The sequence below is a fragment of the Acipenser ruthenus genome, chromosome 36 (assembly GCF_902713425.1).
Source record: "Acipenser ruthenus chromosome 36, fAciRut3.2 maternal haplotype, whole genome shotgun sequence".
In the NCBI taxonomy this organism is placed as follows: domain Eukaryota; kingdom Metazoa; phylum Chordata; class Actinopteri; order Acipenseriformes; family Acipenseridae; genus Acipenser; species Acipenser ruthenus.
Window position 1 is genome coordinate 2,921,993 of NC_081224.1, and position 23,558 is coordinate 2,945,550.

Genomic DNA, 23,558 nt, shown 5'->3' on the forward strand with positions numbered 1-23,558 from the left:
CAAAGCTATTTACTCTTAAAATGTCACTAACGCAATTTTTTTCTTAAAAGAAAAACACACCAATTACAACTCAAAACAAGTAAAAAAAACAAACTTATATACTTGTATATATATTTGTGGTTTGCTAAATCAGATATGTTATTGCACCATTAAAAATAAACAAATCCGTCCAATTTTGCTTTATTGTCGAGCAGTGCAATCTCCTGCTGCCTGCTGATTAGCGCTGTGCGGCATTGCAGAGCTGAGCAGCACAGGGGAGCGGAGCGGAGCTCTGCAGGGGAGCAAGCAGCTTCACAGCAGCTCTGCGGAGGACCAAGCAGCTTCACAGGTGCTCTGCAGAGCAGCAAGCAGTTTCACAGGAGCTCTGCGGAGGAGCACAGCTTCACAGGAGCTCTGCGGAGCAGCACAGCTTCACAGGAGCTCTGCAGGGGAGCAAGCAGCTTCACAGGAGCTCTGCGGAGGACCATGCAGCTTCACAGGAGCTTTGCGGAGTAGCAGCACAGCTTCACATGAGCTCTGTGGAGGAGTAAGCAGCTTCACAGGAGCTCTGCAGGGGAGCAAGCAACTTCACAGGAGCTTTGCGGAGTAGCAAGCAGCTTCACAGGAGCTCTGCGGAGGACCAAGCAACTTCACAGGAGCTCTGCGGAGCAGCACAGCTTCACAGGAGCTCTGCAGGGGAGTAAGCAGCTTCACAGGAGCTCTGCGGAGGACCAAGCAGCTTCACAGGAGCTTTGCGGAGTAGCAAGCAGCTTCACAGGAGCTCTGCGGAGGACCAAGCAGCTTCACAGGAGCTCTGCAGGGGAGTAAGCAGCTTCACAGGAGCTCTGCGGAGGACCAAGCAGCTTCACAGGAGCTCTGCAGGGGAGCAAGCAGCTTCACAGGAGCTCTGCAGGGGAGCAAGCAGCTTCACAGCAGCTCTGCAGGGGAGCAAGCAGCTTCACAGGAGCTCTGCAGAGCAGCAAGCAGCTTCACAGGAGCTCTGCGGAGGACCAAGCAGCTTCACAGGAGCTCTGCAGGGGAGCAAGCAGCTTCACAGGAGCTCTGTAGGGGAGCAAGCAGCTTCACAGCAGCTCTGCAGAGCAGCAAGCAGCTTCACAGGAGCTCTGCAGAGCAGCAAGCAGCTTCACAGGAGCTCTGCAGAGGACCAAGCAGCTTCACAGGAGCTCTGCAGGGGAGCAAGCTGCTTCACAGCAGCTCTGTAGGGGAGCAAGCAGCTTCACAGGAGCTCTGCAGAGCAGCAAGCAGCTTCACAGGAGCTCTGCAGAGCAGCAAGCAGCTTCACAGCAGCTCTGCAGGGGAGCAAGCAGCTTCACAGGAGCTCTGCAGGGGAGCAAGCAGCTTCACAGGAGCTCTGCAGGGGAGCAAGCAGCTTCACAGGAGCTCTGCAGGGGAGCAAGCAGCTTCACAGGAGCTCTGCAGAGCAGCAAGCAGCTTCACAGGAGCTCTGCAGAGCAGCAAGCAGCTTCACAGCAGCTCTGCAGGGGAGCAAGCAGCTTCACAGGAGCTCTGCAGGGGAGCAAGCAGCTTCACAGGTGCTCTGCAGAGCGGCAAGCAGCTTCACAGGAGCGGGGCGTGGAGGATCCGTTATGGATTATTGAGATAAGGATGTCTGTTTTACTGGTCTTATTAACACACCTAGAAAACTGAAAACTACTCTCCCTACTGTGGTGCTTTTTTCTTATGTGTTTAGGGGGTCCATGAATGACCCCAGACTACCCAAGTGACCCCCATTGTGCAGGTCATTATCAACATATGATTGCATGTCTCCTCTATTCATTGATTTTAAATTTTAAAATATCATTTTAAAATATCTAATGTTGTGGTTTTCTTTTTCTTATATTGATTCAAATGTAATTTTAGGTCAGATTAATCATTGTCCAACATGTTCTTGAGGAAGGGGGATGCCCCAACCCCAACTCCATATCAAATAAAGCATATTAAAAACATTTCAAACCATGGTAAACTAGGGTAAACTATTAAATACATTGCATAACCATGGAAAAAGAATTGGAAAACTACAAAAAAACACTGCCGAAAGCTCTAGTAGTATAGGAAAGAGCACGCCACTCAACACTGCAGAGCGCTCTAGTAGTATAGGAAAGAGAACTCCACTCAACACTGCAGAGCGCTCTAGTAGTATAGGAAAGAGAACTCCACTCAACACTGCAGAGCGCTCTAGTAGTATAGGAAAGAGAACTCCACTCAACACTGCAGAGCGCTCTAGTAGTATAGGAAAGAGAACTCCACTCAACACTGCAGAGCACTCTGGTAGTATAGGAAAGAGAACGCCACTCAACACTGCAGAGCGCTCTAGTAGTATAGGAAAGAGAACTCCACTCAACACTGCAGAGCGCTCTAGTTGTATAGGAAAGAGAACTCCACTCAACACTGCAGAGTGCTCCAGTACAAAATATACAGTGAGACTTCTAGCTTTGATCTGCCAGTGTTACTGAACAAGCAGAGTGGTTCATTGCAACGCCAGTGCCAGTGATGTAGACACCAATATAGCTCTCCTCTCACACAGCTGACACATTCTGCCAGGGCACTTCTCATGCATGTGAGGCTGTCAGGATACCAAGGGTGCCAGGAGATATTTATAGAGAGACTACAAGGCCAGGACCACCAAGACCTACATTTATACAGGCGTGTGCACATTTATTAGAACACCTCCAGATTTGTCATGTCTATCCTTTATATACCTGCTTGCATGAAAACCTCTGGGCGTGAGAATTTCAATTTTCGGTCAGTAATCAGTGATATAGAAACAATAGGCAAATGTTAGACTACTTTGTGCTTTAATTAGGCATCTTAAACAACTTCTGAAAAGTCTCATTTGTGGCTGTGTGTTCCTTTTCTCTTACTATTTTAAACAACACATTTACAACACATTATGTTGATGGAAAAGACAGTAGGAAGAATGGAAAATGAAATTGGGGTACAGGGTAGGGTGGAGAGAAGGGAGAAGGAAGAATGGAGAAAGGAGGAGGGAGAAGAGGTGGGGGAGAGGAGAGGGGAGGAAGGAGGTGTAATTTGACAGCTCAGGCCATTGAGTGGCCCACTTGAGCTTCTTGACAAAAGAAACCAATTACTTACCTCACTGAAGGACATTATTAAGGCCCCTCGGACTTAGTTGCTCCTCGGTAGAAGAGTGAAGGGTTTGGGTTTGGGATTGGGGAGGGGGGTTTGGGGGTGGGGGGGTTAAGAGGCTAATTTGGTTTTCTCAGCTGCTCCCGTCAGATTTTGGGGACTCTTTCCCAGCTCTAGATAAACAGTCTGTTGTGTGAGCCAGGACAGACTCCTCTCGGATTAAACCCTAACCAAACAAGCTGGCTCAGCCCGCAGCTTGCCAAGAGCGCAGAGAGAGAGGGAGAGAACAGGAGAGTGTAATTAACTGCCCCTGCACACGGGCTGTATCGCCATTGTATGTGATAGGGAAGTCTGGTCAATTATCCTGTGCTTTCACTACTTCGGACGTTGAGTTATTGTTTTCAATGTACAGGCCGTTTTGCTGTCCACTGTTTTCATGTTTCAAAGGTGACTAGCTTGGGGATCCAAGGACCCCCGCTGACCTTCAGTTCTCTGTTAATGTTGTTGTGTTTAAATGTTGCGTTTCTGAAAGATGGAGCAGGACGGTCGACGGACTACGGGCAGGAAGCATTGAAAGGATTGTAGCTCTGAAACCCAGCAAGACCATCTCATCCTGACCTGAACACCACTGGGCCTTTCTCAAGCAAACCCAATGGTGCCACTGAATTCTGTGCTGACGAAAGGCTGGTTTATACTTCCGACTGCGACCCAGTTTTTTGTCTCAGTCAGTGGTCTCCGACATTCGGAATGACATCATCTGCACTGCCACAAGCTGCGTCTTTTTTGAAAAGTTGTACGGCCTTTTCTTGTGTGTCTGCGACCGCAAAACACACAGGCACAGGTTGGAAAAATCCAACATTTGTCGCACGGTCGCAGTGAAGCATGATAGAGCAAGTTTTTGAGGAACCCAATAAACATGAACAACAGAACAGGATTTTAAACTTGCCTCTAAACTGAATGAAATTAAAGCGTAAATGAACCTTTGCTAAAATGAATATTGGTGCTCACATAGGCTACCATCGCTATTTATTTTCTGTTTGCAATTACTTTCCCCATCAAATCAGTAACGTTGCTCAGCTGTTCAATATGTCTGATCGGAGGCAGTATGGAGAACAGCTGATCAGTTTTACGTCTTTGCTGCTCATAAAAATATATATGAGCCAATTTACACTTTCACTTCATTCATGAGACGGGCAATTTAAAATCCTGTCTCAGTGTCGCAGGATTGTGGAGCCTGTTGGCAACCCTAGTCACAATTAGACACCAGCAGTAACGCTGGAAGTATGACCGACACCTATGACCACTTTGCTGCGTCAAAAAGTCTGCGAACTTGGGGGGGCTTCAGTCCTTCTGGCGCACCCGTAGAAGTGTGTGCAGCTGACGTACAGCTTTTGCCTGCGAGAGAAGTATAAACCAACCTTTAGATACTACAGTCCTGGGCAGCGACTGAGACCTCTAAACTCATCTCCCTAATGACGTTAGCAGGCGTATTCAAAACCAGGCCTTGTGTTGCTTTAAGACATAATATCTCGCGTTTTGCTTTTTATCATATCATGGTATTCCAAGGTGAGCCAGTCAAATTTCCCCTGGGGCGTTTTTTTGGTTTTTATTTGCATTGACCTGTGAGAGCTGTGGGCCTCAGCATACTGTAGCCCCCCCCCCCCTCCTCCTCCTCCCTGCCTCCCCTCCCCAGGTCTCTCTTGCCAGGCAAGCCCACACTTCTCAGGCCCCTGTCAGCTCAGATCCGCGGGTTACAGCCAGCCAAGGAATTTTTCAATAAGTTGTGGATCAGCCGGCATCTCACACATAGGGGCCAGCTTCAGATGGGCTTAATTTAGATTGTGCTGGAGATGTATCAGAGAGAGAGAGAGAGAGAGAGAGAGAGAGAGAGAGAGAGAGAGAGAGAGAGAGAGAGAGAGGGAAAGGAAAGCAGGGGGAAGGGGAGAGGGAGAGAGAGAGAAAAGGGCAGTGGGAGAGGGACAAGAGGGAAGCATAATTTAGATTGTGCTTGAGATGTCTCAGAGAGAGAAATAGGGAATGGAAGAGTGGAAGAGAGAGGAAAGAAGGAGATAGAGAATAGGGAAGAAAGGGAGGAAGACAGAAAAGAAGAAAAGGAAGGAGAATGGAGAAGGGGACAGGAGAGGGAGGAGGGGAAGAGGCGAGGGAGAGGGAGGTGCGATATGTCATAATAAAGAGAATATAAGAGAATCCGTGTCCTAGATTTTAGTCTCCAGTGCTGCTAAAATTCAAAATTAAAACAAACAACAAAAAATAAATGAAGAGAAGCCCAGAGGCACTGAACAGTGAACGCATTCCAGAGAGGAAAGATGCCTGAAAAAAATATATACATATATATATACCCTTCCAAATACATCCTAAAATCCCTCAGAGACCATCCACTGCTCTAACAATCTCCTAATCTCCTCATATACTAATGACTTCTGACCCGATGAGCAGAGCTGAGCCCCTCCACCCCACCCCAGAGTCCTGGGTAGTCCCTCTCCTCTCCTCCTCTCCCCCCAGACAATTGGAGACAAGGTTTGGGCCCGGAGCTCATAAACTGAATGTCAGCTTGCATTTCGACAAATTAACATCGCGAGCGAGCGAGCCGCGGTCGGCCCTGCGTGGGGATATTCCAGAAGAGCAAGGCTTTCTTTTTTTTAATATCTTCTCAATCACATTAGGAGGTGGCTAATAAAATCTGGGTTGCTGTGGAAACCTGGCTGTATCTTCTTTCCTTCCATTCTCTCATTTTGCTATTGTGTTCTGCTAAGGCTGCGTGTTCTGTACCCTGGTTTGAAGGAATGGGCGAGACAAGCCCTTGTGTGGTGATGGGATCTTGCCCTGCCCAAAGAGAGGTGCACCTTAATTCCTTAATGCCTTTCCTTTGTAAAAGTTTACCGCAGTAAATCTGCTCTGTAATTTTGTAGTTTCCCCATGCTTTTCCCATGGATTTACCGTGCATTTCCCCTGGTTTGCCATGTTTTTAAATATGCTTTACCATGCCTCTCTGTGCTTTACAAAGCCTGCCCGTGCTTTACCATGCTTTCACTGTGTTTTATTCCACTTTGCTGTGCTTTTACTAGGGGAAACTTTTATAAGGGTTGGTTTAGCATGGTTTTTTAATATGCTTTACAATACTTTGCAATACTTTGAGTCTGTAGACTTTTATAAGGGTTGGAGCACACCGGCATCTTTTTTTGTTACACACAATGCAACCGTTTCCAAACATGAAGGCTGGGGCTGTAATGCATCAACTGTGTGTGCATTATCTTTCTTTGCCAGCCCTGGGAGTACAATAGCAACGGTACCACAGTATGCTGACTACACCCTTATCAATTGCCCTTCAATGGCAATGCAGACAGATGGTGGCACTTCAATGGCAATGCAATGGGTTCTGTACTGAGGGGCAATGGTAGCACATTGGCTGCTGCAATGGGATGAGGCTGCCATTGGTAGAATGGCATTCAAGTATGCTAACTATACCCCTCCCGAATGGCCTTCAATGGCAATTGAGGTAGACAGTGGCAGGTCAATAGTAATGCAATGGGTTCTGACTGAGGGGCAATGGTAGTCAACAAAGAGGCTGCAATTTGTAGAACAGTATCACAGTATGCTAACTACATCATTCCTGTATGCTTTTTAATGGCAATGCAATGGTTTCATGCACTCAGAAGCAATGGTACCACAAGCTACAATGGGATGGGGCTGCCGTTGGCAGAATGGCCACACAGTAAAATCATATTTTGACATACCAATGAGGCCACGATGGCATGAACATGCCAGCCACACTGCTGGAAGTCCATTGCAGTACCACGGTACCATATCAAGTAGCAGATAGACAGTGTGCTACCGTATCAGGACTGCTGTCTATATTGATCAATATCTGATCCAAAATCCATGGTGAAACTGCCACAGCAGGTAATTGTCAAAGTTTCGATACTGCAATGACAGCTGCAATGGTTCAAGGCTGCTGGACTGGTACCACAGAGGTGTCTAGCGAAGGGTATTTCAAGATAATACACCAGGGGTAATACGCCAAGTTTTATTCTAACTAATATTTTTTTCTGAATCTGTTTTGTCCACCTTGGTATAGACTGCACAGTCGGTGAGGATCGAAATCAACCCACCCACCCCTAAATCTTTTCATCTCTTTAGATTTCTCTTCCGTGGCGCTCCGCAATAATAACAGCATCATTTAGCGGCACCTTTGAGTCCACTATCAGCCGTGCAACAAATCATTAGTTAATCATTATTGTTCATGTAAGGGCGGCTGCTAATAAGAGAGGAGGGCTGATCTGAGAGCTCAATAAATCACTCAGCATTAGCGGGCGAGGCTGATGAACCACGGCCACAGTATGAGTGTTGTGTCTAGATCGACCAGGGCACATCCTCCTCCAAATATCACACATGAGAGGAGCTATCTTTATAAAATAATGACGGAAGCTTTCAGAAATGTTCTGAACTCGTCCAGTGAGTCATTTTTTGCTTCTGCCCAGTACATCCAAGTCTGGTTTTCCACTTTACTATCATTCCGAAGAGGAGGAAGCCTGTTTAAGCTGGCCGCCACCACACTGTAGATTCACTCCCATTGCAGCCGCATGTGTGAGGGATTATATTGAAGCTTACTTATAAACTGGCCTTCAATCACTCCTTTATAAAAGCTTAGCAAAGTGTAATAAAGCACAGAGAGGTACGGTAAAGCGTATTAAAAAACATGTCAAGCCATGGTTAACTACGGTAAATGAGAAGTATGGGAAAACTGCATTTACTGGGGTAAAGTCTTAAAGAGGCTTTGCACTTCACAATACAGAGCATTTGGTTTAGTAGTGAGTGTTTAGGGTTCAAGACTTCTCAGATCAATGAAGTAGATCCCTGTGTGTTCAGCCTGCTTCTCGTTTCATTTTGTTTGTAATTCCTGTGTCTGTGTGCTCACACCTGGGCACCAAGATCCGACTTGGCAGGGCCCTGCTCGTGGCTCCTCTCACTCACCTCCTTATCGAAATTCCTGCCTCGTTCAGCCAAGTTCCTCCAGCGTAATCAAAGACCAAACGCTCCGAGCGATCCCAGAGAGTCAGGGGGCCAAGTCAGCACTCTCATTGTTATTAAACATTTTATTTTATGTGATGTGTTTTTCGCTTTTGCTGTGCTGCGCATTTTTTGTTTTCAATGGAAAATAAAATGACCCCCAACCAAAATTTGCAAGTAATCTGCCCAAGGCAATTTTTTTTAACCCCGAAAACAAAGGTTTGGCCATCAAAGCTTTTATGAATGACCCTTATTTTAAAAATTAAAATACTGTGAGATCTCAGTTTTTTATTTAACTTTATTGCCATGTCCTCAATCAGATTAAAATAAATGCATACATATCTACTGCAGGGTTCGGAAACAACAAATGATTTCCAGTAAGACTGGGGTTGGGAATTGTATTGCTCATGTCTCCCTAGGATCTCGAAATAGAGAATCATCTCCTCATTCAGCATTGTTAGAAAATTAATAATATTTAGGGTTCCGCTGAATTTCTGAGACGGATTGCTCATTAAAAGATATTTAGTGAGCAAGGAGTCTGAGTGAAGTTATCAGGCAACAAACTCCCCATCCCCAGCTGTGCTGCTTTCCTAGAAAAAGGAGAACATTTCAGGGGACCATTCTACTTGTGAGATGTAAGCAAGGGGTCTGAGTGAGGAGACAATGCAAAATAAGACATTTGACGCTGTCATAAATCCCTCGGCGTCCTGTTGCATCTTACCTATTCGGTATAGTTTAGCCACTTCTGTGCATTGAGCTTTATCAGAAAAAACCTGAAACCTTGAAACGTGCTTGGCTAGCGTTCAATTGTGTGGTGCTGTTGTAACGGGCAGTGTTGTGTGATGCACTGCCATTACGGATTCTGTCCCCAGTGGGTGAGATGAGATGAGGTTAAAAACTCTGAAACCACGAATGCAGACGAGCGCGGCTCTTTTGCATTAGTGGTTAGAGGCGCTTGCTTGCAGTGCGCGGGGTCGCCGGATCACTGCCAGCCTCTGTTACAACGCAAAACACTGAAATCTGACAGTCTGGAGGCTAAGCTGAGACTAGCAAACTCAGTACACATGTGACCTGAGCACCCCACATTCAAACCCAGACCTCTAGAGGAGGTGAGAGGCAGGTAGGAGAGGCTACCAATGCTGCCCCCTTTCAAACCGTACGGGACAGCAATACACCTTTTAAAACCACATCGTTCTTTGAGTCCCCAGTCTCTCAGCTCTTGACTCGACGAGTCCTGGGCAGCAGTGGTAGATGTATTAAATTTCCTCCAGCTCTCTCTTTATCGTTGGGCAAGGTGACCAGAGTTGAAGTCTCTGTGCCCGGGCAGTGAGAGAGGATCAGTTTCTATTTCTCCGCTGACAGATGGAATTATTATGAGGATGAAAGATTAAAAAAACGGCAGATGCTTCCCAGACTTGACAAGCAAAAGATTATCGTATTAAATTTAAATCTGCCTAATTGTCGGATCCTTACCAAGTTTCAGCCCTGGCATAGTCGTAGTTGTAGTAGTAGTAATAATTAATAACCAAACTCAGTGCTTCCCTTAGTAAAGCTTACCACAGTAAAAGCATAGCACAGTGTAATAAAGAATAGGCAAAGCATGGTAAAGCATAGGTAAGCATTGTAAAGGTATAGTGAAGCATATTAAAAAAGCATGGTAAACTGCGGTAAATACATAGTATAAACATGTGAAAAGTTACCATGCCTGGAACAAACTTTTTTAATGGCTATCGCTCTTCACTCCGTGGTAAACTATGGGAATTTGCACATGAAAAATAAGAGAAACCTGTTTATTTAAGGGATGTCTCTCTTCTGTTTAATTAAAAGCTCTCAGATCACTCGCTGGTGTCTGGGTGTTTTCTCTGGGTGCTGTGTACCCCCTCCTCCTGTAATCCCCGGAGTGTTTGTGTATTGGGGAGAGGGATTAACCCCATGATGTCTCCAATCCCTGGTTATGAGTTTGCACCGGCTGGCTTGGCTCTGCGGTGTTTAAACAACAATCCTAATTAATCCCCACTTTATTGCTTTCACTTGTCGAGCGCATTGAGGGGATGATGACAGCTCAGAGAGAGAGAGAGAGAGAGGGGGAGAGAGAGAGAAAAAGAGAAGGAGAGAGAGGGAGAAAGAGGGAGAGGTAGAGAGGGGGAGAAAGAGAGAAGGAGGAGAGAGAAAGAGGGAGAGAGGTGAAGAGGGGGAGAAAGAGGGAGAGAGAGAAAGGGAGAGAGGGGGAGAAAGAGAGAGGGAGAAGGAGAGAGAAAGAGGGAGAGAGGGAGAGAAAGAGAGAAAGAGAGGAGAGAGGGAGGGAGAGAGAGTGGGAGAGAAAGTGAGAGAGAGAGAGAGAGAGAGAGAGACTAGCATGATCAGAATCATTCCTTATCATGTCTAACTCGCTGAGTGAGCTTTAGCTATCAGTGCTTTGAAAATGCCCTATATTTTAGCAGGCATCCCTATACACTCCCATGCTTTATAAATGTATTGAATACACAGATTTACAGAACAAGTGTCGAGACACTATCTTGGGATTACTTTTTTATAGTCGGTGCTGCTGAATATACAGTATATATGTTTTTTTTTATCAGATCTCATTTTGTGATTTATCTTGCATTCGTTCGAATCAAACCACAAAATCGCTCTGATGCAGAACTTGACCCCTGGACAGCACTTCTCCGAATTCAGCTGTTAAACACAGGTTTAAACACACTTTCTTTACCACACGTTATACTTGTTATATAATCAGGATACTCCACAGGCGAGGAATAACTCCAGTGCTCTGTGAATCTGAATGATCTAATATCTAAATGCTGACATTCTCATCGAAACATACCAGGGATATGCAATTCATCTAGACCAGGGGTCTCCGATCCTGGTCCTGGAGGGCCGCTGTCCCGTCTGCTTTTTGTAAGTGCTTCTAATAAGCACTTAATTGGTCCAATTAAGTAATTTAGGGTACAGTTGGAATAAAAACCAGGAGGGACACCGGGCCTCCAGGACCAGGGTTGGAGACCCCTGATCTAGACCGTTTCAGATGTAAATACTGTTTGGGCCAAACCCTGCATGTTTGTTTTTTTTTGCATTCAGAAGTATATTTAAGAGACTCACACAGACTGGTAGAGACCTAGCCCCTCCTTCGGATGGTTAAAACGACGCTCATATTTAGAACCGGCACCGTCTAACTGGAAATAAAACTGCAGATTTTAGTTTTGGGTTTGTTTTGGGCTCCTCGTTAATTGAAGTAGACCCTCATGCACTGATCGTATACGCCTGTCTGTCTGTCCACACCTATATATTTTCTCACAAATTCATTTGACACTCTCCTATAGACTTTTCATATTGCTCTGTTGTGCATACTATGTTTTTAACCTCGATATTAATTTTGCTGCAGCTACTCTCTGTGTGCGTGTGTGTGTGTGTGTGTGTGTGTCCTGCTTTTAGGAGGTGTGTAATCCTCAGATCACTGCTTGTTATTGGCCAGGCTGCCAAAGTGTTAAATCTCAATCAGACCATTTAAAGGTGGTGGTGCCATCTAGTGTCAGGGGCACCACACTACACAAAGTGTAAGATCTGTGCAGGCGGGCTCATTCTGCAGGGAATACCAGTCATAACAGTATAATAAAATATTATAGGAAAAGAATAGTGTGGTAACGCTTTATTGTGAGTGTCATAAATAAGTATTTAATTCATATGCAATTATTTGCTGAAGTTTAGTGGCATGTTAATAAGCATCATTAACTATCATTAGGCTGCCATTGGAGCTCATATTTCATATGCATGTTGAGTATGTTTTTTCTTGTAAAAAACAGACATACACAGACTTGTATGTAGCGTTAGTGATATTATTCTATCAGCTATCCACACCACCTCAATAATGCGCATTTAAACCACATGATTGCCGTTCGCAATCACGATTTCAAACTGTGATGATGGTGTGAATAGGGTAGTAGCAACTTTACATACTACGCTGGATTCGATACGCACAGAAGAGTATGAGAATGTGACAAAAGATCAAGTTCATTTCTGCAAATATACAGTGTGTCTCTGTGTGTGTCTGTGTTATTTACCCGTGTGTCTGTGTGTGTGTGTCTGTCTGTGTGTGTGTCTCTGTGTCTGTGTGTCTCTCTGTCTGTCTGTCTTATTTACCCGTGTGTCTGTGTGTCTGTCTGTGGTATTTACCCGTGTGTGTCTGTTTTGTGTGTGTGTGTGTTATTTACCCGTGTGTCTGTGTTATTTGTGTGATTTACCTGTGTGTCTGTGTGTGTCTGTGTTATTTACCTGTGTCTGTGTGTGTTTCTGTGTTATTTACCAGTGTGTCTCTGTGTGTCTGTGTTATTTACCCATGTGTCTGTGTTATTTACCTGTGTGTGTCTGTGTGTGTCTGTGTTATTTACCTGTGTGTGTCTGTGTTATTTACCTGTGTGTCTGTGTGTGTGTCTGTGTTATTTACCCCTGTGTCTGTGTGTGTGTCTGTGTTATTTACCCATGTGTCTGTGTTATTTACCCGTGTGTCTGTGCTATTTACCCCTGTGTCTGTGTGTGTGTCTGTGTTATTTACCCCTGTGTCTGTTATTTACCCGTGTGTCTGTGCTATTTACCCCTGTGTCTGTGTGTGTGTCTGTGTTATTTACCCCTGTGTCTGTGTTATTTACCCGTGTGTCTGTGCTATTTACCCCTGTGTCTGTGTGTGTGTCTGTGTTATTTACCCCTATGTCTGTATATGTGTCTGTGTTATTTACCCGTGTGTCTGTGTATTTGTCTGTGTTATTTACCTGTGTGTCTGTGTGTGTTTCTGTGTTATTTACCCTTGTGTCTGTGTGTGTGTGTCTGTGTTATTTACCCGTGTGTGTGTGTGTCTTTGTTATTTACCCATGTGTCTTTCCTGGCAGGCTCTTCATCACTAAGTGCAGCAGCTGTCTGAAGGTGGTGAGCCCCTCGGAGTTCATCATGCGTGTGCTGGAGCACGTCTATCACGTCAACTGCTTCTGCTGCTGCGAGTGCGAGAGGCGGCTGCAGCGCGGGGATGAGTTCGTGCTGAAGGAGGGGCAGCTGCTGTGCCGGGGGGACTACGAGAAGGAGAGGGAGATGCTGAGCGCCATCAGCCCCACCCCCACAGAGTCAGGTACGGGACCCACGGCTGCATTGATGCACTCGTAGAAAATCCTGAGATGTGCATCCTTCACTTGGTCCATTCCACTATACAGGACGGTTCTGATTTAAATGCACTCTGTAGTGCCACACTAAAAGAAACGTGTTGATGTCAATGACAAACTTGAGGTACCAAGAATCAGAGACCTAGACCACTGCAGACACTGGTGTAGGTCGCTGAAAGACTTCCAGTTGAAACGTTTGTCGTTGATGGAGTTAATGGTATCTACAGCAACACAGACCAAGACCGCGAGAGGAGTCTAACTATTTACAAAACTGGTTAACTTGTATTAGACTAGTCTAAGTGACCAGATTCATTCATTTATATATATATTCATTTATATATATTTATGTTACAGCATAAATACAACCCAGTCTGTTTGTAAGGTATATAAAGTGAATGTAACCATGGAATTAACTGCTTTGTTACGCTATAAGGATGAGACCAGACCATGTTTCAAATTGTATTTGTTCCAAACACCCACGTTACATTCTACACTGAATGTTATTGTTTAGATACAATACGTTCCGCTAGTAATAACAGAGATAGGCAACTGATCAAGTTACCTCCCCTGGAGAGAGAGAGCCTCAGACGCTACACAGATGGTCCAGATGATCTGGAGCTATTGGGATCTTCTCTGTCTATGCCTGCTATTTATACTCTCGTAGCTCAGAGCATACATGACTACTGTTTCTTTCTGTTGTCTTACTAATTATAGTAGAAATGAGTTATTCAGCTGTTACTCCACACAGGTGCAACCAACCGCTAACTACTCTCTGTTAGAAAGTCACTGTGGTTAATTGCTTATTATATTTCTCCTTTCTTGCATTCCTGCCATTGGCTTATCATGCAACATTCAAAGCCTCATGCCAAGTGGAGTTGTGTTAGCAAACTGGTTTAACATTGCCAACACGTTTTCTGTCATATGACTACCAATACATTTTCATTCTTTCAATGGAGATATAACAATGATCGGTCAGCAGCATAATCCATACTAAAAAGGTTCACAGAAACCAGATGAGTCGATTCCAGATCCCTGTGTAGAGGAGTCAGAGTGACTGTACTGTGTAGAGACAGCAGACAGATCCTAATCCCTGTGCCTGTGTGTGTGTGTGTGTGCGTGTGCGTGTGTGTGTTCTTTTGTGGGCAGTGAAGAGCGATGAGGAAGGGGGAGGTCATGCGCAGGGGAAAGGGGGCGAGGACAGCAAGGACCACAAGCGTTCGAAGAGACCCCGCACCATCCTGACTACCCAGCAGCGGCGCGCGTTCAAAGCCTCATTCGAGGTGTCCTCCAAACCCTGCCGGAAGGTAGGGTACCCCATTTACATGAGAAGACCGCACTGCGTTTGTATAGATTCAAGTTTGTTTTGGGTCCTCAGTAAATTTCACCCCAGTAAATTTGCACAGCCATTTAGCATTTTGTTCCCATGCTTTTTCCTTGGCTATACAATGCATTTGCCATAGTTTGCCATGCTTTTACTATACCATACATCTATGTGCTTTACAATGCTTACCTGTGCTTCACCATGCTTTCGCTGTGCTTTATTACACTTTGTTGTGCTAACGCAGTGGCAATGCAGACTCGATGTAAAAATATGCATTTATATACAGCAGTGTGCACATTTATTAGAGCACCCGTTGCTTCTGTGGTTTTGATTTGTTGTGCATATGAAGTCAAACCACTGTAAGTGGAAATCCTGCAAAACTGTCAAAATAGGCAAATTACTGATTGTCTAATTTAATTGATTACTTTAATTGGCCACACTTGAAATTCCTTTCAAATAGTAAGAAGTTGTTTAAGATGCCTAATTAAAGCACAAAGTGGTCTAACATTTTCACACAAGCGCCTATTGTTTCTATATCGCTGATTACTGATTGAAAATGTAAATTCTCACCCCCAGAGGTTTTCATACAGGTAGGTTTATATAGATAAAAATGACACATCTTGAGGGGTTCTAATACATGTGCACACTGCTGTATTTTACCAGGCATGAGTTTTTACAAATACATAGAGATGGAGTGCCTGTGTAAAATGAATGCTTTATCACTGGCTCTGTGTCTGGCTGCAGGTTCGAGAGACGCTGGCAGCGGAGACGGGGTTAACAGTGAGGGTGGTGCAGGTCTGGTTCCAGAACCAGAGAGCCAAGGTGAGTCCACTGCTCAAGCAGCACTGTGCAAAAATAACAGACAGCTTGTGTTTGCTGGGAGATGCCAGCTGAAGAAACTGCTTTGGCAGCCATACAGGATTTAATGATTGGGTTGTGGTGGATCTCCTCCAAGCGTCTGATGACTCAATAACACTGACATTCCCATAAGAGACACACGCTTGCCTCTCCACCGCAGAGCTGGCTCTTTAGTTGAACGGTAAGACGCTCCTCTTAGAACCATGTGGTTTGCGCTGTGCATCCAGTCCTCGCCTTTCCATTCAGTTCAATGGGCTGAGATGCCAGTTCGTTCCAAGGTGTTTAAGGTTCCCTGTGGTTGTGTGGTGGTGATGATGATGATGATGATGATGAGGAGGAGTCGTGTCTCTCTGGGATTGCAGATGAAGAAGATTGCTCGCCGACAGCAGCAGCAGCAGCAGCAGGAGCAGGAGCAGCTGGGGGCCCCAAGGAGAGGGCCGAGCAGGGGGGGTCGGCAGAGCAACGAGGACAGCGAAGGTACAGACCACACAGCTTCACCGTCAGGACAGACAGGGGCACTGCAATAGCAATGCAGACACACAGGGGCACTACAATGGCACTGCAGACAGACAGAGGCCCTACAATAGCAATACAGACACACAGAGGCACTACAATAGCAATGCAGACACACAGAGGCCCTACAATAGCAATGCAGACAGACAGGGGCACTACAATGCAGACAGACAGGGGCACTGCAATAGCAATGCAGACAGAGAGTAGCATTGCAATGGCACTGCAGACAGATGGGGCACTGCAGACAGACAGACAGACAGCAGCACTGCAATGGCAATGCAGACAGACAGTGGCACTGCAGACAGACAGTGGCACTGCAGTACAGACAGACAGACAGCGGCTTTGCCCTGACCTCCTCTTCTTCCTCCTCCTCTCCCTCGTGTCTCTCAGACGGCTCCAGTGTCCACGGGCTCGATGGCCTCATGGTCCCGTATCCCACGATGCCCCGGCAGCAGCTCCTCGCTCTCGATCAGAATATCTACGGCAGCGACTCGTACCGGCAGGGTCTCACCCCTCCGCAGATGCCTGGAGACCACCTGCACCCCTACGGTGAGGAGAGGGGGTCTGGGAGAGGGTTTGATGGGGCGGGTGGGGTACAGTACAGCCAGTGGTAAAGTGGAAATCTGGAGCTGGGGGGGACACTGCCTAAACCTTAGGGTCTGACTTGTTTCGATCTTTCAGATCTAGTTGCATGGAATTGTACATTTTTAAGTCCTAGAAAACTGGCATATATATCAGACAGGGGAACAAGTATAAGGATTCTTTCATAAGACAGAATCTCTTTGTTAGATTCCTTGAATTGTACGAATAGCTTCAAATCAATATACAGCCCAAGAGCCTGTATTTTATTAAACCCAAGAGCCTATATTTTATTATATTTCGTATTGTAATATGTTAGGAGAATCTTCTGGAAGTCTTGCTCTTACTAATATATTATTTAGTGTGTCTCTCCTCGTGTAGATGGTCCTAAGTTCCTCACCTGGGATAAGCAGGAATTTGTGTAGTCTTTCTGAAAGCTTTTATATCTCCGGAGTAACCTAGGAATCCATCCTTTTATATTGTTTTATAGAAGGTAGGGAGAAGGAAATTGTTTGGGAAGATTTGGTGGTGGTCTATTACTTTCTTGAGCTGTGTTTTATTTAAATAACTTGTTAAGATTATCCCACACAATGACAATTTAACTGTACAGTTTTCTCATTAGAATCGTACGCTCCTCATTGTAGTTCCTCCACAAACTTTCAGTTATCCTATAATATTGTGTCAGCTCCCCTTGGCCCCTTGTTCCATATTGCTAGGGGGCTCTCCTGAGTGATTTTCTCAGCTGGACAGGGCCTGCCCTCACTTAACCACTGAGTACAGCCACAAAGCATCGTTGCAAAGAAACCTGTAACTGCGACACTGACGGAGGCCCCCTTATAGACGTTTACTGCCGTATGCCGTGGTAGAAATTCAGCGGGTACAGTGTACTGAAACACAGAGGTAAAGCATCGCTATAATCTGTAGTAAAGTATGCCGAATGACTTACTGGATAGTATAAGCATGGGTAAGGCATGGCAAACTGCAGAATTACTGTGCAAATCTACCTGGGGAAACTTTTAGAAGGAAGAGACTTCACTGAAGACTATTCATGGAATAACGACAGTACTCTACGAACACTCATGATGCATGATGCGCTGTGTGTATAATTGCAGCATGTTAAGTTTCCTGTCTTTGTTTTATAATGCATAGATGTTTTTTCATAGCTTCGTCAGGGCAGCTTCTTGAACTCCATAGAGTTCACGCAAACTGTTTTAAAATTTCAAATCTTTAAAAAAAAAAAATCGTGACCGAAGGGTTTGAGTAGGTCTCAATGTCCCCCCTTCTTTCTCTCCTCCCCCACCTATTCTCTTTCTCTCTCTCTCTCTCTCTCTCTCTCTCTCTCTCTCTCTCTCTCTCTCTCTCTCTCTCTCTCTCTCTCAGATTCCGAGGCAGTGTTCCACGACCTGGACAGCGACGGAAGCCTGGGTCACCTGGGAGACTGTCTCCTAGCAACGGCGGACACGGGGCTCCTGCAGGGCCGGGTGGGAAACCCCATTGACCGGCTATACTCCATGCAGAGCTCCTACTTCACTTCCTGACCTGCCCAGGAAGCGCAGAGACCTGGAGACTGGGCCGGGGGGATCTGGGTGTTCTATTTATCAAAACGGCAGATTTTAAAATAAAAACCAACAGATATGGGCCATCCCAGCACAGGCCTTGTTTTTTTTTTTTTTTTTTACATATTGTTATTTAGCTCAAAGGAAAAAAAGAACACCAATTATAATGTCCTGGAAAAACTGGATGCTCTCAGCAAAATGATTTAAAGATGATGGTGGCAAAAAGAAACAAGGATAGGTTCCACTAGCTAAAGAAAATGAAAGTGTGGGCTATCAAGTTTCTCCAAGACTCTCCTTAATTATAAAACTGGAAACTACTTCAAACTACAAGCCCCTCAGATTAAATATCATTCATTCCTGGTTTGGAATTTTTTAGGGGTTGTTTTTCCTTTGCAGTTAATAAAAACAACAGCTACGTGCTCATGCTGATTTGTAATGTAAAAACTTGAACGTTGGGCATTCCCTTGAGGGGCTGCTGTCTGAATGTTTTGCTGTTTTAATATTCTAAAAAACACTGACTTCTCATCTGTCTGCTGTTCCACAAACCATTGACCAGGCTGAGATGTTTTTTCTCTTGCGTTTACCCTGTCCTGACCCTCAGAGTGTGGGTGAGAGAAGGGGGGCACGTCACGCACCACCCCCTCCTCCCTCCTCCCTCCTCCCCCTCATCTTTAATAACCTGCATGATGACGGATCCCTCCGGCGAGTCTGTTTCATGTTCTGTTTAAAGAAGTCAGGCGAGGGGAGATCCAGCTCTCTCTGCCTCAAGGTTGCGCTCAGAAAGGTTTTATTTTAACCCTTTGTGGACGCTGTCGGAGTAAGGCAGCATGGACTGGTCCACTCTTTCTTGTTCTGTGAGTGGACTGGAGAGCCAGTGTTCTGGTGGTTAAAGTCCAGCAGGGTTTGTGTTTAACCATAACACTCTGGACTACTGGACTGGACTCGCATTGTCTTTTAATTCATCTTGGTCCAGGAGGGCCATTCCACTCCAGGTTTAACAGGTAACATTAGATGATTACCTTCTTCAGGGTCTGGATGGAGGTTTACCTGGTTCAATTAAACCTTTTAAAAACCAGGGTTGGAACAAAGACCAGGAGTGGAAGGGTCAACTTTGGCCACCCCTGTTTTCATTGAATTGTGAAGAGTTCTGGGCTGCTGACCCTGGTGTGCCAATGTCTTGGACCTCGGAGTGTCGCCAAAAATGAACCGTAAAGAGGTCACTGTCATTACATGAGGCCACCAGAAGGACTGCTTTGTCACCTCTGAAACTGTGTTGTTGAGCCAGTCTACCTGGAGACTAAAACACAGACCATAACGCACTGACAGACCAAGGCACACCGCCAAGGACAAATACTGTATGAAGGACAGAGGCTTGTGAGTTTTGGTTTACCTGCAGCTGAACTGAATAACTTACACCAATGGACCAATTGGATTGCTGAGACCTCCTCCTGTCATTGTGATGTCATTCCCCATGCCAGTCTTGGCTCCAGTTCCTATTCCACTGTGATTTGAGCCACTCCAGGTTTTACTCTCCTCACACAGCAGGTATTAGTGGGGAGTGGGGGAGTGGATTTGAAGCGACTCCTGACTGTTGCCGTGGAATTGGAGACTACAGTATACACGGGCCCTCTTTACAAATCTTTAGACTGGTTAAGGACTGTTTTTTTGTGCAGTGCAATTAAGGATAATCACAAGACATGCCAAGTGTAACTAGAAAACACATTAGAAACGAAAACGAAAGAAAGTTTGCTGGGGCTGACTGGGTAGCAGCTAATGGAGGACAGGAACAGAAATATTTAAACCCTAACTACTGCATTTTTCTTCTTTATAGTCACTTTTAATAGTCTTTGCATAGCACACAGCGCCACTATGTGGCAAAAAATGGTATCAGGTTTTTATTTGTTCAGCACTGGTGATGTTTTTGCACAGGTTTCCAATCGGTTATACTGGTTAAATAAGAAGAAGAAGAAGAAATAGCCAGTTAATTCAATGTTCATCATTGTATAATTTTACAGTGTCTGTTGCATACAATGGTATTCATTCTTGTTCAATGAATCTAGTTGCTTTAAACCCTGAGCTGTGGTGGTTGGTCTAGCCAGTAGGAAAACTAGCAGAGCTGTGTTCTAATCCCCCCAGTTACAGTAACACCTCGATTATCTGAACTTGATCAATTTCTCCCGTTTCTCACATTCCTATTCCAGCATCCCTCAAAGTCGCATCCTTGTTGAGGCAGTTTGTTAATTTTGAATTTCGTCCTCCTCAAAACCAATTTGAAATCTGGCCGTGGTTTTGACCTGCCGGTTTTGCCGGCTGGTTTGTGCAGATGTTGTGAGTCAGTGAAGACGCGCGTGTTAAACTACAGGGGGCCAAGCGCAGTCTTACTATCTGACACGGGTCCCTCCACAGCCGTATGTAACACAGCTGGGAACTCTTGAAGTTTCATATAGATGTAAATGTTTACTGCTATATCGTGATTCTCCGAATAAGGCACCTTTGTAGACACCCGTTAGTTCAGATAATAGAGGCTTACTGCGTCATTACTGGTAACAGTATAAACCACTTTACAGAATTATAGAGCTACAGGTAGCCCTCTCCTTTTCAACAGTTATTTTTTAGGGGCTCACAAAATACGCCCAGAATACATTTTTGACCCAACTTGACCTTCTTTGACCTTTTCTACGTAATGCGTTATATATATTTTTTTTAAATGTATTCTTTGCTTCTGACCAGCAACTGACCAAATGCATCCTGCATATCCAAGCCAAGGCCCTGAAAAATGAATGTTGAAATTGAGTAACGTTGTTGTAATAATGGCCGTGAGTAATGTTTGAGAGTAAGGGGGCGCTGCAGTTGCCATTTGATGCTGTGAATTGCAGAAAAAAGAGAAAATGTAAAAAAAATGAAATTGTGATAATTTGTCCCCGTCTTAATAATAATTCTCTTTTACAAAAATCTTTAAAAAAAAAAAAACAACAAAAAATGAAAGACCTTGTAAGTATTTTGTATTTTTATTGTGTGTAAAATAACTTAATATTGAACTATTTATGTTGACATCGTGTGTCTTTGTACTGAAGCTTTTTTTTCGCTTGCTGTCCAATAGCTGGTGTAACTCAAAGATGACGTGTGTTGCTGGTGTACTGTTTTAATTCAGGTGACGTGTACATTTTTAATTCTGTATAGTTTTCTTGTTTTGTTTAGTTTTTTTTTTTTCAAATGAACACACAAGTGAATTAAGCAAATGCTGTAACCCTTAAAAATGTATTTATCAAATTGTGGTCCTGTTGATTTTTTGGCCTCGAATGTACAACCTACTGCATAGAAGTGTCACCCAGTATAAAATGGACGTCGATCCTATGATATCCTGCATTACAGATCAGACCATTACATGAGTGTTTTCAAAACTGATTTGTCAGTTTGACCGTGTCCCAGACTACAGCTAACTCACACTTGTTTAGGGAATGACAAGAGCCCACATTGGACAGTCAATGTTAGCAAGCACAGTACTGTACAAAGCGGTCCCAATTCAGTTAGCTACTTAGAGGAATATGTTCACCCAACTGTACATAATAAAGCTGTCATTCCTTTGAGGGGATTTGCTCACTTAAAAACCAAGCAAGCGCCACAGTCTTTTCTGTGCAGTCGGGTGAACTTTATTAGTTAGCTGTGAACGATTTGGTGAACTCCTCTAGTTTCTCACATTTCAGTGTCTATTTCACTCAAAGCAACGATGCCTGCTGCAAGCGAGTGTCTTAACCGCTGTGCGAGAGAGCCGGGCTGGTCTGTATTCGTGATTCTAGGGCTTTTAACCTCATCTCGTCTCACCGACTGGGAACAGAATCCATAACGGCGGTGCATCACACAACACTGCCCGCTACACTCGTGAAAACCAAAGGAATGAACGGGCAGATGAAGTCACTCTGTGCAGTCACTGGTGTGAAACAGGCCCCTGGGAGAGCCGTGCTGGATTGACTCATGCAGGGTCGATCCCTTTCATATCTCATCCAGTAAAGGGGTGGGTTTGGTGGTGTGCAGTGTCCTCATAACTCAGCACCTCCCCTCCACCGCTCACTGGCTCTGAGGCAGCAGGTTAATGAGCAGTGAAGATGGAGCGATAGCACAGCATTCCTGGGATTAATATTTACTGGAGCTCAGGGAGGGCAGGACTGCTCGAGAGAAATGGGAAAGTAAAAGGCTGCCCACACTCACAGACAGACAGACAGACAGACACACACACTCACAGACAGACAGACACACAAGAACACACACTCACAGACAGACAGACAGACAGACAGACAGACAGACAAGAACACACACACTCACAGACAGACAGACACACAAGAACACACACACACTCTCACAGACAGACACACACACACACAAGAACACACACTCACAGACAGACAGACAGACAGACAGACAAGAACACACACACTCACAGACAGACAGACACACAAGAACACACACACACTCTCACAGACAGACACACACACACACACAAGAACACACACTCACAGACAGACAGACAGACAGACAGACAAGAACACACACACTCACAGACAGACACACACACAGACAGACAGACACACAAGAACACACACTCACAGACAGACAGACACACACACAAGAACACACACAGACAGACAGACACACACACTCACAGACAGGCTGACAGACACACAAGAACACACACAAGAACATACACACTCAGACAGACAGACAGACACACTCACAGACAGACAGACACACACACACAAGCACACACACACTCACAGACAGACAGACAGACAGACAGACATACACACACGCACAGAATTGTGAGCTTTGCCCGCCTGTGTTTTAAAGGCATTTTCATTAAAATTGCTTTTTATTAAAATACTGAACAAGGGGAAGGGCAGTGAAAAATACAGTGGTTCATTTGCTACTGATATGAAAGGTTTAAAGATGTGGCTATTATTATTAGGCTTCCAAGCTGGCTTTGAAAGCCTATTGTTATTGTAAAGATTTTTATTTATTTATTTATTTTTTATTGTCGTTTTTCCTCCCAAAACTTTAAACTGCTCCTGTTCGTGTGCGGTGTGACCGAGGACACCCTGGCCGACCTAACCCTCCCTCCCCCCGGGCGACGCTCGGCCAATTATGCACCGCCCCCTGGGAGCTCCCGTCGATGATCGGCTGGTTTGAGTCCAGGCTATAGAGCGCTTCCTGCACTCCACGTGGAGCGCCTTTACTGGATGCGCCACTCGGGAACCCCCTAACCAACTAACTCTTAACTTGGTAGGCATCATCCTGGGGACAATAGAATTTCCCAGCAAAGTGACGTACATGTGTGTGGTTTATATGCCACCCTCAGACTCCCCCTACTACAAAGAGGAATACTTTCATGACATCCAAAACCAAATTACCCATTTCCAAACCCTGGCCTCTGTGCTGCTGAGTGTAGATCTCAATGCCAGGACTGGCAGAGAGATCGAC

General features: G+C 45.1%; 1 protein-coding gene across 1 annotated transcript in view; it reads left to right on the plus strand.

Annotated features, from left to right (window-relative positions):
• LOC131706570 (LIM homeobox transcription factor 1-alpha-like) overlaps positions 1-21,508 on the plus strand; it is a 49,813-nt gene extending 28,305 nt beyond the window's left edge. The window contains exons 5-10 of the mRNA XM_059007913.1: positions 12,996-13,228; positions 14,406-14,563; positions 15,325-15,402; positions 15,801-15,915; positions 16,342-16,500; positions 17,911-21,508. Of these exons, the coding sequence (XP_058863896.1) occupies positions 12,996-13,228; positions 14,406-14,563; positions 15,325-15,402; positions 15,801-15,915; positions 16,342-16,500; positions 17,911-18,068 (901 nt within the window). The 3' untranslated portion in view covers positions 18,069-21,508. The remainder of the gene's footprint in view (positions 1-12,995; positions 13,229-14,405; positions 14,564-15,324; positions 15,403-15,800; positions 15,916-16,341; positions 16,501-17,910) is intronic.
• The last annotated feature ends 2,050 nt before the right edge of the window (positions 21,509-23,558 follow it).